At 40.6% G+C, this 16,607-nt stretch overlaps 1 protein-coding gene across 50 annotated transcripts in view; it reads right to left on the bottom strand.

The window, feature by feature from the left end:
* SOX5 (SRY-box transcription factor 5) overlaps positions 1-16,607 on the bottom strand; it is a 724,053-nt gene that overhangs the window by 156,475 nt on the left and 550,971 nt on the right. For 48 of the 50 annotated variants that reach the window (XM_068949602.1, XM_068949596.1, XM_068949513.1 and 45 more), the window contains one exon: positions 6,388-6,474. The exons of the other annotated variants lie outside the window; for them this stretch is intronic. In XM_068949602.1, the coding sequence (XP_068805703.1) occupies positions 6,388-6,474 (87 nt within the window). The remainder of the gene's footprint in view (positions 1-6,387; positions 6,475-16,607) is intronic. 50 annotated transcript variants of the gene reach the window in all.

Below are 16,607 nucleotides of genomic sequence, written 5' to 3'. Positions count from 1 at the left end.
TGGGGACAAAAACTCAGCCGTCTGCTCTGTAACAGACCAACACACTACTGTTTCGCAACGCTGGAAAGAAGTTGTCAGTGAATGTGCTTTATTTGCTGTCATAAAAGGTTTTGGTACAGTAGACAGCAAACAAAGCTTGTTATTTAACCAGGTTAGTAACTTATTGTCAAGGTTACAAAAGGAATAGACAACATTTGTACTAAGACTATTTCTCAGAGGTTATTCATTGTTTTACTGTCTAGACAACAAGCTCGACCTCCTAGGCTAGAGAGCTATAGCATTTGCTAGTGGAATTAATGAAACGGCAGCAGTTAAGAAACAGTAAAAACTGTGTTATGTGTATGTACTTCATATACTTCATTTGGACAGACTGGTAAACGTAGCTCAGCAACATTCATCACTCTCAGCAAATCTCTGAGGTACTTTAAGTACAAAGAAGAACTGGTGTAAGTCCCTTTTGTCATCCAATACTCTGGACAATGTTTAAATACAGTGGTTTGGCCTCCATATGTTCAAACAAAGTAAAGCCACTGCCATTTGCTCTTTTAATTAGTTCAATTCCAGTATATTTTCCCCTATTAATAATCTTTCTCCTTTTTTAATAAAAGATGTATTTGATTTAAATAGAACCTCATTTTTATTTCTGGTGAGACTAAGTATCTTCACTTGGAAAAAAAGAAAAAATAGAGAGAGAGAGAGAAAGAAAGAGATTCTAAAACAGTCTGATTTTGCTGCTTTGTCACAAATCCTCATTTTTTGCATTTTAGTCGCTTTCAAAAAGTTCCCTCCAATCCTCCTTTCAGAGATATTGCCCCCAACTAACCTCCTATTCTAGGGTCAAAGAGGAGCAGCTCCGTCCGGTCACAGTCTCCACTTCAGACTTGCAGTTGGTCTGTAAGATGGTCTGCGTTGGTGTGGCTCAGTTGGCACTGTCTACTTCTCTGCAGTCTGAGAGTATCGCATTGCACTGTGATCAGTCTCCACTGTTTCAGTAGCTGCCAAATTCCCCCTCAAAACTTAGCTTCCCCTGTGTGCCACTGGGCAGGTTCCCCCTCCAGCACTTCAGAAATATTAGCAAAGGACTAAAGCTCACTGTCAGCAAACTGCTACTATTAAACATCTCCAAAAAATAAACAGAGAAGAAGACACTAAGTAGGCTGCAATAAATGTTAAATTTATCACAGTCAAAAGCCAACAACCACACACAGCTTACCTCCTTCATTTATGACTCTCTCACCCTCCTTCTCTCCCCACTCCAAATACAATACTAGCCACAAAAAAAACCCCCAAACATCCACATCTGACACAAATTTGCAAATATTTTTCAACAATTAATTTGCAAATGCAAAATTCACACAGCTCCTAAGAAAGCGTGCATCTTTCACACATATCGTGGGAGTCTGTGCTTTATTAGTCAAAGGTTTCAAGCCAGTGTTTTTTCCATGAATAATCTCTCTCCCCTTCCCCTGCCTTCTCGCTCTCCACATTGAAACGCAGAATCCCTAGCTTTCTTGTCTTCAGTTTACAGATTATGAGATCCAGAGTGTCACTCACTGGATTACTGCACATAACCTGAGCACTACCCAAAGCTTACTTGTCTTCAACTTGTCCAGTGTTACTTAAATGGAATTATCCGTCACAATCCATATACCGAATCTGCATAGCCCACTTATCTCAAGATTCTGTGTGTCACCTACCAGATTATCCGTTTTAATCCATACATTGAATCTACATAACATATGTCTTTAATTCATGGGCTCTGATGAGCTACAGTATCGCGGAATGGATTATTTCTCTTTATCCATTATTGGCAGTCGTAAGACTGTTCACCGCATACTCTCTCATGCCCCATCTTCTGAACATATAAGCAAGATTAAAGTCTTCAGCAAACACAGCTCTATCATACATCAAACATGGTTTGATATAAATACCTGCACTGATACTTCATGAAACTTGGAACAAGATTCTTGGACAAAATAAACGTCTGTGTCATAATGCATTAAACATTAGGACTGGCAGGTTAATCTTCCTTTCAATTACGCTCATATGTCTGGAGTTATTCCAGTAAACTCCTTGGAGTCACCTAGATTTAAGGGGATACAATGGAGAGCTGAATCTGCCCTAATGATGATCCCTTTTACGCTAGGTGCAGAAAACAGTTCATTGGCGGCGTTGTTTAGGAACTAACCTGTACAATAGAGAAGGATTTTCAAACAAACAAAAACAAAAAAAATCAGGTTCAGGCTTGCCCAGCCATTCCTGAGAGATTCAGGTGCAATCACTGTTAACAATGCCTTCGCTTCAACAGAAAACCAGCTCAGAAAGATTAGAAACAAGAGCCAGGTTAGGCTTTTGTTCTGCACACCCATTCACAATTAGCTAAGTGGGGAACATATAAAATGTGTATTATTATTTCTTGACAACTCTTGATAAGTGAGAGATGAACGAGATTAGCAAAAAGGCCTTGTGTACACTGGTTAAAGCTGCCCCAGTCACAGCAGCGCTAGGGATACCGAGCACCTCATGATGCATATAAACCACTGAAGGCTACCTGCGGGGCCACCGCTGGACCCTGAAGCCCGCTCAGAAGGGACCCAACACCAGTGAAATACAAGTCTCATGGCCATTTTCTATGGATGGGGATGGCCACTATTACTGAAGGGTGTGGAATATACTTCTTATATGCAGTCATATCAGTGGTCCATCCTACACGTTGCATCTGCTGCAGTCAGTAACGTTGCTTTGGAGGAAAGCAACTGCTTTCACTGTGCAGTTCAGAGATCTCAGAAGGCTGCGTTGAAAGCAGAAAGAGAGCAGAATTCTCCTTCCTGCGCAGGATCTGCTTGAGACCTGACGCTCTCTCTGCTTCACTGAATACATAAACTGCCTTAGCCATGAATAATCCTGAGGCCTTTTGAGGCTCGTTCTCAAATAGGACAGATATACGTAATTTTGAATATGCTTTAACCAATTCAATATACAGTTTTACAGTTTTAGTTTAAAGTATTTCAATTTAATTGCATGTTTTGCGTGTTTCACTAGAGACTGACTTGTTCTGAACAGAAGAAAAATTGCATGGCTTTCAAAACAAAATTTCTTAAGAAATCTGCATCAAGAAATCAAGCCTGTACTACTTATTTAGCCCCATACTACCTTGTTAAATAAACAGGCACGTTACAGCTCTACATATGTGACAGCTTCTAGATTTTGCCCCGTTTTAAGTATAAAGGTATTCCCTTGCAATACTTTTCAAGCAAGCCCTGTAACAGAACATTTTATTTCCTTTTTTTTAGTAACTAGACATCGATAGATCCTTTTAACTGAGATCTTAAAGTCTGTCACTAGACCTCTGTAGATACTCTACGATAGTTCTTCCATTTTATAGGCACACAAATGAAGAAAAGGGGGCTTAAAATAGCTGCTCAAAAAAACAAAGCAAGTAAGAGGAAGAACTGAATACAAAATTAGGGAGTCTGGTTGCTTATTCCAGTCATTCACAAACTCCTCCACCTTTAATAAAATATTACTGTTTTCTAACTTAAAAGAAGTAACACTAACAGAAAATAAAGGCTTCCATTTAAGCTCCCTTTCTTTTAATCTCTACCAGAGAATAAAATTCAATGGTAATAACATAGACTTGGGCATTAACAATATGTAGACTAGTGCTGAGACTTTAGCACATGACGTATCAAAACTCCCCCAGATCTAATGAAAAACACAATGAAATTTTGAACAGTTAGATGGAAAAAACTATTCAGTGCATAAGACTGTTGGGCAGTACAGCTTCTAGTGCTGTCCACATTCCAGGGTGTATTAATAATAAGACGCTACTTGTGCAGTGTTTCCAAATATCACTAATAGAGAAATGAAAAAAAAAAAAAAAACCCACAGCTGCCAAGCCAAATATAAGAGAAGTTAATTAAAAAATCACAACTGGAAAACTTAATAACTCCACATTCATATAGAAGGACAAAAACATTTTCTGGCATAATATATGTGTGTTTGTACATGCATATATGAGTATAAAACAGCTCAACTTGCACACCTTTCATGTTGTCTCACTAAATACAGCTGCAATACAGCTGACCCATTGTTTGTGGGCCGCTCATGGCTGGCGGTGCCATGAAAACCACATTCCTGGGCACTAAATAATCAGCAGCCGTGACCCCCCAAGAACCTGTAAGTCAAATTCATTTACCCCCAGAGGGCAATGCTCTATTGTATCCTCCCTCCCTTCTAGCCACCTAGGAACAATGGACAATAATTGCAACTGTCACGGCAGTCAGTAGGAAAAATAAACCAGTGCCTGTTTTCACAGCTTACTGCCAAACCTGATCCAAACACCTAATAACCATGCCCCCAACCATAGAAGCACAGTTGCACTGAAAAGCCTCAGATGTGAGGCTTTTGAACAGAGCTACAGAACAATAACTCAACTTGTGCTCAAAATATGAAGCTAAAAAACAAAAATTAAAGTAAAGAAAACTCCTCTTTGAGGCTGTGCTGTTGCTCCCCATCCTCCCCCGGGCAAGACTGAAAGGACTGTTGAATTTCTTTCGTGCTAGCATATAGCTGCTGCTGCTGCTGCTGCTTTCAAGTTTAACTTGTGAAGAGGAAAGAGAGGAAGCGAGAAAAAAGACTGCCCTCCAACAGAACAAGATCACAGGGCCGTGGAGCAGCCTGCCTTCTCTGTACGCAGCTCTGCGCAGAGCAGCTTTACTCAGACTCCAAAGGGAGAGGAGACTCACCGGGATTACTTTTAAACCTCCAGCAGATCACGAGTTAAAGAAGTTCCACCAACATGCAAGAACTGCTGAAATACACACTCAAAAGTGGGGATGAAAGCTGCCTGTGTACCTTAGGCCTCAAACATCTTAATCAGCTCATTGTAGATGATGATGTTATTTTAAAACAATATACTTTTAAAAAACAGAAATCACAAGGAAGCCCAGTGGCTACCCTACCTCTTTATGACCTGTTGCTTTACACACATGAAGAAAATGTGCTCTGTGGGAATAAAGAACTCTAGGTTGGCCCTCTGTTATAATAATAATATCTCAGCCTATTTGGGGTTGAAGCACTATATTCTGTTGTAAAGTTATCCTACATATGTAGCAAATATATATTTTTGAATTACAGCCACTTAGGGAGAAGCTAGGGGAAGTAAGTGGCATACCTTCCTACTTGTGTAAGCCAGTGGACAAGAGCAAACTAATGCTGGTGGCTTATTTGTGACAAGCTGGAAGGCACAGAGAATTAAAATAACACAAAGTTTGCACAGGTACCAATATACTGGCCTCTCAGAGCAGACTACAGAGCAGTTCCACAGATCTGGTTTCCTGTTGTATGCTTTATACTGAATGTTGCCATCTCCTGTGCAGAAGGTCCTTAAATCTATCAGGCACAAGGTTTGGGAGCTTATTTGAATAACGAGCTCGGCATTGGGGCCAGCCCTAGCAAACAGACCAGCTCAAACTAATGAGAGAAATACAATCTAGTTTAAAAACAAAAAAGTAGAGGTCAGTCTTCATCTCCTACCACTTCAACATTCCAAATAACATTGGCTGTGTTACTGTGCTACTCCAGATGTACACTGATATAAATGGGAGAAGAATCAGAGTCACTGTTTCTTTTCAGAGGGAGAATGGCTGCTCTGAAAATTATGTATTTTTGACACACATGTATTTTGAGTCAGTTCTTCATCACAAGTAAAGAGGAAGAATCACAAACATATTAAATTACACAAAAACAACTACAGGTTCCCTACGATGACCTCACATATATAAAACGGGGAAGTATCTTGGCAAAGCAGAAGCTACTGCTGCTGGAGAGTGGTCAAATTTTGTCATTTTCCTTCTGGAGTAGGGCTTTAAAAGAACATGCTTGAGTGCACAGATGTTGTACACTGTCTTTTAAAATCTACACTGGCTTTCAGTACCTAGAGGTATCATTACACGAACTTTACTCTTTTTACGCTACATACAGAAAAGTCAAAACAATCTACATCATCAAAATCTGTACCAAGAATAGCAAGGGCTTCTGGTCACCCTCAGATTTCAGAAGCTGAGTTCTACTATAGTTTGATACCACATAAGCCCATGTTTGATATGTGAATCGACTTCTATTTCAACCAAACAACAGGATGCGCCCTGTAACACAGAATAAAATATGCAACAAAAGCCTTATATAAGTTCGTTCATTTAGGACAACATGCCATTCTGTTTATTTCTATTAGTTACAGGCAGAGAGCATACACTTCATTTAAGTCCCAAATTAAGATGTTTCAAGGGGGAGGGGAAGGAGGAGGAACAAGCAAACAAAGTTCCATAAAGGCAGTGATAAAGGTACATTTCATCTCAATTTGCTTTAGCGCAGAAACAGCATTACCTTTTATTTCTCCAAAGTTCCCTGATCCCATGGCAAGAAGCTTGTCTTTCCAGTCCTTTGATAGTAGCTTTTCGATACTGGGAGTTTCTGAGTGAAGGGGGGGAAAAAAATGTAAGCAAATCAACATGACTGTCTTCACAATAGAACTCATTAAAAGTCTATCTGCTAAAAATAAGGCCAACCCTATTCTGGGCCCCAGTTCGTAATGACTTCATCAACAAACTGATAAGAGGGGAGGGGATGAAAAAAAAAAAGAATGTGTTTTGTCACCTGCTGTTTCAAAACCATTAGCTTTTTCCTCTTGTGGAACAAAGCCATAGTAATTCCCTACGACAATGGGCACATATAAACCTGCAGTTCATTGTTTTTCAATTTGGTGAACAAGTTCCTGCTTATAATGGATGCTTGTCAAATTCAGGGTGTTAGGCTGCAGTCAAAAAATAATTATGTTGATAAAATGCAGAGTAAAGAGAGAGAGAGAGAGAGAGAGAAAGAGAGAGAGAGAGGGAGAGAGGGAGAGAGAGAGGGAGAGGGAGAGAGAGAAGCAAAGAATTAGCTCCTAAATCTGCTACATGTAATTATATCCCTCTGAGTGTTTACAATTACATCCACTTTATAATGTGTGTTTAAACATCGCGTGGTGGTAAGCATACTGTGGCAAGATTTTCCAGTAACACGCACATTATAAATAATAATAAAAAGTTGGGAATGAAAAAATGCTTTAAAAGACTGCAAAATCCAGAGAGAGAAAAGGCACTGCTTAGAATAGAAACCCATTATTTGCTCATTTCAGATTCTATCACTTCCTTTAAAAATAAAATAAAATAAAATATATTTGTTGAGTATTTTCAGGAAAAATGCAGTGAGGGTGTGGATGGGTCTGATATTTATGTCTATAACTCTTGTATTCTGACCTCTTTTTGTGTAGAATTTTAATGCATAAGTAAATATAAATGCTAATAAAATTCAGAGAACATTAAACTCAATTCCAAACAATGTAATTGTATATTCTTGTCAGCATTTAGATGGGTACACAATTACAATAGCTTTCAATCCCACGATTAGCACTGCATTCAGTTAGAAAATGGAGTGTACTAAAAGATAAGTGTCCCAGTATGCGCCATCTAAATAACAATACCCACACTTATTATCTGGATCTAAGACATATACTGCTATTCTCCACATTTGTGTTTATGTGTATTTGTATTTGTTCAGGCATTTGTTTACCCCCTACTAGGAGCATAAAGGGAGTACATGTTAACTTATCAAAGGGACCGTCTGGCCTAGAGACCATACAATTATTAGCAACTGGTTAATTTTCCCTATAGTAAAAACCATTATGAGGAACCTTCATTATCTTGTTTGGCTAATTCTGCCTACTTTCTTGAACCCCCAACTTAAAGCTCTAAGGAAGCAGTGTTGCAAAATCTTTGTGTGGATTTTAATAGAACCCTATCACCGGGGTTTTTCCCCCCTCTCACTTTCTTTCTTTAAACGCTACTAATGTATCCCTTTTTTTCCTCTTTACAAAGCATTTGTCAAATATGAGGAAATGAACAAGACCAAATTCCTGTTAAGTGAACCAACGCACACGTCCACACACACACACACAGAGTATAATACTAAGGCAGAAATAACTACATTGCCATAGGCACATGGATGCCGTCTTGCTTTACACCCCCCCTCCCATGCTCACTCGCGCATGCGTGCAAAGCACACACGCACGCGTCTACATCCACACGCCTGAATCCTGCGAGGTGCTGAGCGTTTAGCAACTAGCAGAAATCCATTTCCAGTGGAAGATAAATTTTCCATGGCATGTAGCTACACTTTGTAACGCTTGGTCCCCAATTTTCGCTCCGAAAAGTGTAACTGGAAGTTTCCTGCTCTTGGAGTGGCAGCTTGAATTAAGGTTTGTCCCTATCACTAGTCAAGGATTCAATAACCACGAATTCTATTAATACGGGTTTGTTGTTCTAAAGTCGAAAATGCAGTTAAGCAATAACGGCAGAGATGTGAGGAGCTGCACTGCAGCCACTGCGTCCGAGCCGCGGTTCAGGACAAGATTTCGCCATGCTCTAGACGCTGTCACAAATACTTCCAAAGTTTGCACAGTCCCTGTAAACACTCCCGAAGGAAACCATCTTTTAAAACATATCTGAGCAGGTCAAATAAACACTGCTGTTTTCTTCTTTTCCTGCGCTTTTCACAAATTCTTGAGGCGCATGTATACAGGCCAGAGCACAGGCGGTACGCGCAGGCCAGGGCTGTCTGTCAGTCAGTCCGAGCTAACAAACCTTTGCAAAGCAGGAATGCAGCCCTGGGCACCCATTGTGGGCTGACAATAGGCTCCAGAAGCTGCAGGCACCGAAAGCAGCCCGCTTTACTTTTAAGTCCATTGTCAGCCAAGTCCAGGACAAAGCTTTTCCCCTGCAGCTAGACAAAATATTCGCTGTAGTGCGCTCGTAAAGGAACAGAAGTCCTCTGTCTCGCTCGCCGCGTTAAAGCCACGGGAGCGGCTGGCGGCGCCGCGGCAGGCCGCCCCGCCGGGAGCCGCCCGCGGCCCGGCACCGCCCGGTCCCGCCCGGCCCGGCCCGGCCCGGGAGCGGCTGCTGCCGCACCGCCTTACTGCGAGCCGCTGCGGCGGCGAGCGGCCCGAGCATCTACCAACAAGCTCGGAGCGCCTGTGATTGAGCTGAATGTGACTTTACTTCCCCCCGCCCCCCCCCCCCGCTGCTGCTTCTTTTTCCCTCGGCCCGGTCAATAAAAATCTGATTGACTTGGCGGCACTGGCTACAACCACACAACTCATGTTACAAATTGCGATGCCTGCAACCCGATTCCGCTGGTAATTCAGGAAGAGCTACAACAAACAAGCGAAGAATAATGAAGGCGAGGGATGGCCCATGTATCAGTGACGGAGTTTCTGCTCGCCTGGTGAAGATCGCAGTAGGAAATCATGATTAGAGATGTGAAAGGCCAAATGGCAAAATCCCAATAGTAACAATGCATCTGTTCATTAATGTGTGAATATGAGTAATATGAAAATTTAACACAATTATAAGCCCCTCTGCGATCCTGATGGCATAAAATAGATTGTGGTGATCTAATCAGCATTTCCCCTGTTGAAATACTGTATGTTAACTATTTAAAATAATATTATATAGATTTTTGGTTTAAAAATCCCCATGTAATCATATTTAATTGATGTACTAACTTAGTTTCAAACCCCTCTTGACTTGAACTGCAATTTTTACATACAGCACTTCAATAGAATTTTGATATTGAATCAGCAAACATTTGTTTTTCAGCTAACATTAAAAAAGCTTTAATTCTTAAAGACAATAGGTTCCCCACCCCTATAGCTGATAGACCTATAGCTCTAAATTAAATTAAAGCTTACTTAATTCTATTATATACCATGTTAACATACTGTACTTACATAAAATAGGCTATTCATACACTCAACCTATCACATTTCAGTACTGCTTGTGAAAGATATTATGCACCATATCTTGGAAACAAACACTTACCATGTCATTTATGCACTCCATTAAAAAAAGATTTGAAATTTACACATATTAAATAAAAATAACTGTTTAAAAGCTTACAACTGTAGAGCTTTCCTGAATCACACAGAAACAAAGCAGCCTTTTGTTTTGTTTTTTTTTTTTAGACTACATTGGGAAGATGATGCTCACAAATTAAGAGAAGAAACAAACACTATCTTGCTTGCGAAGCACTTGTTCTCGACATTCATGAGAAAGTCAGTAAAACTTTTAATGCTTGCACATGTAACATGCAGCTTGAAACTGGAAACGTGGTCTGCTCACAGGAACTGCTCTTCTTAATCCCTACCCCAACACTTACTCTCCCCTTGGATTTTACTGAACTATTTTGCTATCTCTGAGTTATACTGTGACAAATCCTGGACAACTATTATTACAATCTATATTTGCATTTCCAAAAAGCTACACGCTGTGTGCTCCGCTGTTCCAAGTTATCACAACTGTTCAGAACGTCTCTTGATGCTATTTGCATGGGCACCCAGGATTCAATCGCTTGAGCTTCCTAAGAAGACTCTCCATCACCTATCTGCGATGTAGGTCCTGGGCCACACAGCAAACCACTTCCAAGTCTATCCACAGCACAGCATGAACACATCTACAAAACAGTTGTGAACAAGTTGTTTGTGAACAGTAATTCAGTAATGTTTGTGAAACATCTTAGTTCCAGCAATGCTATGTTAAGTGTTTTTATGAAAGAGGATGACGGGTAGGTCAGCAAAGAGAAAGCCTGAGACAGAGAGAACAGGAATCATTATGTAAACGGTGGCGAAAAGGAGACTGGCTGAATTAATAGAGATACAAACTAATCCACAAAAAAAGATTTCCGCCTTTTCCGTTCAGCACAGCTATCAGTCACTAGCTCTTTCGGGAGATATTTTAGCACACACTTTGTTCTTGTTTCACCCCTGCCTCTGTCGCTCACATATGCCTCTTTGCACGGCTGCCGATGGCAATACCCTGGCTAAACGACCCTCCAGCCGTGCCAGTGTCGTCACAGCAGCACAGCAGCCCTTGAGCGCGCCGGCGTTGCGAGCTGCTCGCCTGCCTCCCCGCCCTTGGGTGCTAAGCGCGCTCAGGACTGACGCCCTCGTCCACCACAATGAGACCTGAAGACTGATGCCAGCATCCAGGAATTCTCCCACCGGCCTTTGGTGCACTCTCGGTAGTGTAACAGTCCTAGTAACTACTCTCATTTGTGTGTGTGTATGCACACATGTATTTGTACATGTTTTGCATACATATATACATATGCTGAGTTGCTCTGACAGTACTAAAAAGCAAAGGATCTAAGCAAATCAACAGCAAACCACTTTTCATCTAGCTTTTTGTATGCTAACAAGTCCCTCTATTTCTGTATTTGACCTTTAAATGTGGCTTCATTGACTTATTTGCTTAAAAGCCTTTAAATTTTGCATTAAGAAAGGTGCAGTTTGTTTTCAGGAAGTGACCTACACTACACAGCTGGAGTAAGAGTCACCATTTTTAGCACTGTCTGGTAGACCTGTATTTAAGTTAGTCTCCTTCTAAAAGCTGCACTATTTCTTTCTGGCATTGTACCTCCCCTTTGGGAGTGACCTAACCCTCGTCTCAATGCAGTGGCAGCGCAGATGCACGTGCACCCGAACCTGCCGCGGCAGCCTGCCAAACGCAGTCCCACTGAGTAACCTTCCCTGCAGGCCCAACCTCTCTGGTAGCTCTTTTGAATCCATACTCCAGGGTCAGAGTCCTGGAAATCCACTTATAAAAGCTTAGTATGGTCTTCACTGCCAAATCTCTTCCTATTACCTCCTTCTGTTCCTGCTGATTATTTACTAAAAGCAAGACCCCGGTCTTTCAGTCTCACACGGCTGCCTGCCTCGAGAGAAAGGGACCTAATTCCATCATGTTGGAACAAGGTGCGGGGCGGGCAGGGGGCGTTCACAGAGGAGGCACTTTCAGAAGAACCGTATTTGACGAGGAAAGGAGATAGCAAAGCTCTAACAGTACAAAGAAGAGATCGCTGCTACAGAAGGGAAAGTGGCTGAGGTAAGTCAACTGCAAGTTTAAGAGCAGTAATATGAGTTCTGGAGCCTCCGGCTCACACTAGGTCTGAGCTTGGGTGCTCTGTTCCACAGAGCTCTCTCCTCCGTAACTACTGCGAACACTTCTCTTCCTGGGATGAAAGAGAAAGGCTCCTTAGGACAAAGTTAAAGAAAGAGATGCTTGGCCTCAACAAGGATGATGACATGAAGTGTAGCAGAGTGGCGAGAAGCCAGGAGTTGCTCAATACCCAGCCAGACCACCAGACATTTCCTGCCAACACATGTCATTCCTAGAGGAAGGAGTATTTGGTCGGCACAAATGATCATGAATAAACTTTAACGCTGGCTGATATACCCTCTACTTCTGGCAAGCACCTTCTTTTATATTATGAAAGAGCTGGCAGACAAATATCATCCATCCATTATTCATCCTTTTCTTCTGCTACAGTCATAAATACTTTACACCTGCTGGCCACAGTTCCATCCCCATTTCCACAACCCTCACCTATCGAAGTGCCATCCTGCTGACATGCTGCTCTCTGTTCATGCACCACAGCAAGCCTTTTCTGTTTTAAATCAGGAAACAAGATTAAGGGTTCCTTTAAAATAACAGACAGCATATGCAGACACAATAAATTTTTCTTTTGGTATACCCTTTTTATTACAAAAGTCTTACTTATACAAAATAATAAACAACTTTCATAGCAAAGAAAATAAAGCAGCATTATGAAGAAATGGTTGATATCAGCAGGTTACATAGACATACAGCATCTGCATACACATATGCTTCTCCATCAACAGAATCATGCTTTTAAGGAACTACATGCAGCTAGGCAAGACACTATGAATCATGAGCAGGCACAACACAGAATCTGTTTAAGTTTGGAAATCAAAGACCACACAACATACAGTTTTCTCTTGAAATCAGGCACTACTGCAATTTTTCACTGGTCTAAAGGCATTGTAGACTTCTGGAGAGATAGTAGGAAACATCTCCATAAATGTAAATATTGTACAAATGTAAAACAGTTGTTAAAGAGGAAAACAGTCTGACCGTAAAAAAAATTCAGGTGCGGTAAATTAAAGTGTGACGCTAGATGAAACGCTAACTGGGGCTTCTATGACTTGTCATAGAGTAGCATGTTGGTGGCTTTTTTTTTTTTTTTTTAAATACAAAATGCTTTTTGCTTTTTTTGCTCTTTGGGCACAAATTCACAGATTTGAACAAAATATTTAAGTTCTGATGAGACATGATGAAGCCATGGTGCTCTGGCCAACACAATATAGTATGACTCTTACTACATCACTCCATCATGACCACTGTGCAGCAAACAGCTGGGCTACATATGTCCATGGGTGGCTTCCAAACCTACTAAAAACTCTCTTCTCTGGCAGGAATAACCAGGCTTTCTGTTCTTGCAATCTCCAGTCCCAGCTCCAGCCACACGTTTAGTTTACTTCAGAGAACAAAAACAACTGCTCTATACAGAGGTGACCATGGTCACCTGTGGTGCACGACAACATCAGGTCACCATAGTATTCTTATTGCGTACGCCTGCATAATTTTGTGTACACTTAATAACAGGAGACTTGTTTGCAAGCTGCTGGTTCTGTTTTGCAATACCCATCATGCTGTGTTAATGAAGTATACACTATTTGAACGATAAGACATCTTTATTGTGATTTCTGGCACAAGAGTACTGCTTCTTGTGCTAAAAAAATAATTCACAAAACCAGAAGAGTTTCCATAGCACAATAAAAAAATTATTCAAGACTTTTAAATCAAAATCAGTAGTCTGTGAATGCCACAAAAAACATGATTTTACTCAATCTACAAATATACAAGCAGCTATTTTTACAACTGCTCTCCAGTACGTACTCCCAGTCTTGCAAGAAAATATTTCCTAAAAGTACAAATACATTTGTTAGGAACAAAAGAGTTGAGTAGTCTTCAGATACACTATAGTACTAGTTGTTGAACTAATTATCCCTTAGGATGCAAGCGAGGAGCCAGTAAACCACAGCACAAGGCAAGAACACATGGCTAAGCAAGACGGGGGAGGGCATGGGGACGCCTTAAGCTAGCTTTGCGGCCAAAACCAGCATCTCACTGAACTACACCCTCAGGAACAGTCAGGCTATTGTCTGAAATGTTTATAGTTTCCATCACCTGAATGTACTGGCAGTTGTACTGTTAACTGTGTACTTTTCAAGCTGTTTCATTTCAAGAAACGGTCACCTCACTCATTCACTCCAGGAGCAGTGTCACACTCTGGATATGACATACACAACACAATGAAATCAGGTTTGTCACGCAATACCTTTCACCAGCCCTTCATTCTCCCAGCAGCAGACTCCATGTTCATTTTGGAAGTACACAGGTAATAGTCACAATTTTCTCAGCTTCCATTTTCTTTGTTGATATAAAGCTTCAAGACAGATTTTGTTTTTAGAGCGTAAAAAAGGCTAGCATTTCTAAAAGTCTGTCTGTCATGCACTTTTCTGGACTGACAATATTTCTGTCAGTAAAATTTCTATGAAGCCCTTCGATTAACACAGTGTTGAGTCAGGGAACATGCATGTGTCCCCGCTATCACTCAGAACAAGGAATCCCAGGTCATTCAACCTCTCTGTTATTCCCAGCACGCTAACTTGTAGAGTACATGCTTTATTACCTTGCTTACCTTTGAGACAGCAGACCCCATTCAAGGCTTCTAAGAGCATGCTGATTACCCTCTAAGCAATAATAATGTAGGGTTTCAAGCTGCTATATGATAATTGCCACCTGTCCCTCTATTGTCACGGTGGCATTCATATTTGTGTGCCTGCACAGCTGGACAGTGGTGTGCTTCGCACACCCCTTCAAGAACCTGGCTTTCCCCATCAAGCCTGGAGCTGCTGTTGCTTGTCTCAGATTTGTATGAAGATGTGGCTGCATTACTCACAGTATAGTCACAAGAACACCCTTCCTCCCAGTTTATTTATTCTGAAAAAGCACTGGAAGAGCATAGGGTTTATAGTCACTCCTCAGCCACCCTCCATCTAAATCCTTGTCCTGGCAAATACAATAGTAAGGCATGGCCAGTCCATATAGCGGAGAATTCATTCAATCTCTGCCTTTCCGGTTCTGTATCAGAGCAACTGTGCCTCCCAGAGAAGGGCACAATGAGGCACTGCGGATGGTACTGGATACCATGCACGGAATAATATATCTTTTGTTACTGAAATTGGTTGGGACTCAATATTATGGAATCCCAAAGGCCTTCAGGAACATAAATCTCATTCTGGAAAGGCATTACGCTCCCACCAGCCTTTAGAGATCCAAGCCAGCGAGCTGGCCGAAAGAGTTGATCGTCAACACATTCTGCCAAAAGCGGCATTTTGCTGGCAGAACTTTACTGGAACTTCTTTTTCAGTACAGCACACTCAATCTTTAAAATGATCCCGATTCCCCATTACCACCATTTTCTTCATCTCCAATTAAATAAACAGACAGGAAGGAAGGAAGTTATTTAACCTTACTAAACTTTTAATCCAAGATTAATTTAAAAACCCCCAAAACTAAAATTAAATTTAAAAAGCATTCCCTACACTCTTCCCTGGCATCAAAAAAAAAAAAAAAATAGATTAATAAATGAAATAGAATAACTCATTTCCAAGCAACTGAACAGCAACCTTTTCCTTTTTCACTGATGTTACAATTACCTAAGTAGGAATCGTTGGAAAAGAAGGGCAATAGGAAAATTAAAAAATTCTCCTATGGATGAAAAAAGAGAATTTTGCCTTAGTATGTGTCCTTCAACTTTTTAATGCCCCTTTGATACCAAGCATCTCTAAATGAAAGAAGGAATTGATTTTCTCAAGAGTGGTCCACCCAGCAAAAAAATTGTGTTCAGTTGACAGAAGGAGGCACTATACCAAGCCTAAGCATCACTGGAACTCTGAAACCACAAAGATGTTTTAATATTTCCAGAAACTATTTCAAGAGTAACAACATATAAACAGAGACATCTGGAATTAAATACCATTAAATTTCACTTCAGTTCTATTTTTCTGTCTCTGTTAGACAAAGATATTCCACTGAAATACATTTTCCTCTGAAATAGATTTTTGTATTACTGCTATCAAAATACCTAGTTTCTAATTAAAGGGCCATAATAGCTTGTTAATATTAACAGAGGGCAATGGTTTTGGTCTGCTAATTTTTTACATCTTCAGACCATCCTTAGTAAATAAGAGGCTTAAAAAAGCATTTAACAAGATGACTATACACTAACTTTTTATGGGTATTGACACTGAATATTAAAGATGTCCTAGGGAGATTCACGAGTTTATCCTTAGATATAAATGATCTCTTGTGCAAAACTCTTCTTGTTTTTAAGTAAATAAAGCGCGCTCTCTCTCTCTCAAAAGAAATAAAAAACAGAAAAATCAAAAAAAATCCCTCCAAAATAACTAAAAAGTATATCATCTAAACAACCCTAAAATATGTATCTAGATTCAGGTTTTGGCTGGAATTTCAAGTAAATCCATCTCAAACCCAAACCGCTCCACTTAAAACACTGCAATTCAATGGCAAAAATGTAACACTTTACACACCGTTACTATAACATTTCTATATGAAAATTTC

Source organism: Struthio camelus, chromosome 1 (genome assembly GCF_040807025.1).
Source record: "Struthio camelus isolate bStrCam1 chromosome 1, bStrCam1.hap1, whole genome shotgun sequence".
In the NCBI taxonomy this organism is placed as follows: domain Eukaryota; kingdom Metazoa; phylum Chordata; class Aves; order Struthioniformes; family Struthionidae; genus Struthio; species Struthio camelus.
Note: the sequence above shows the minus strand (reverse complement) of the source record. Positions and strands in the feature narration are given on the sequence as shown.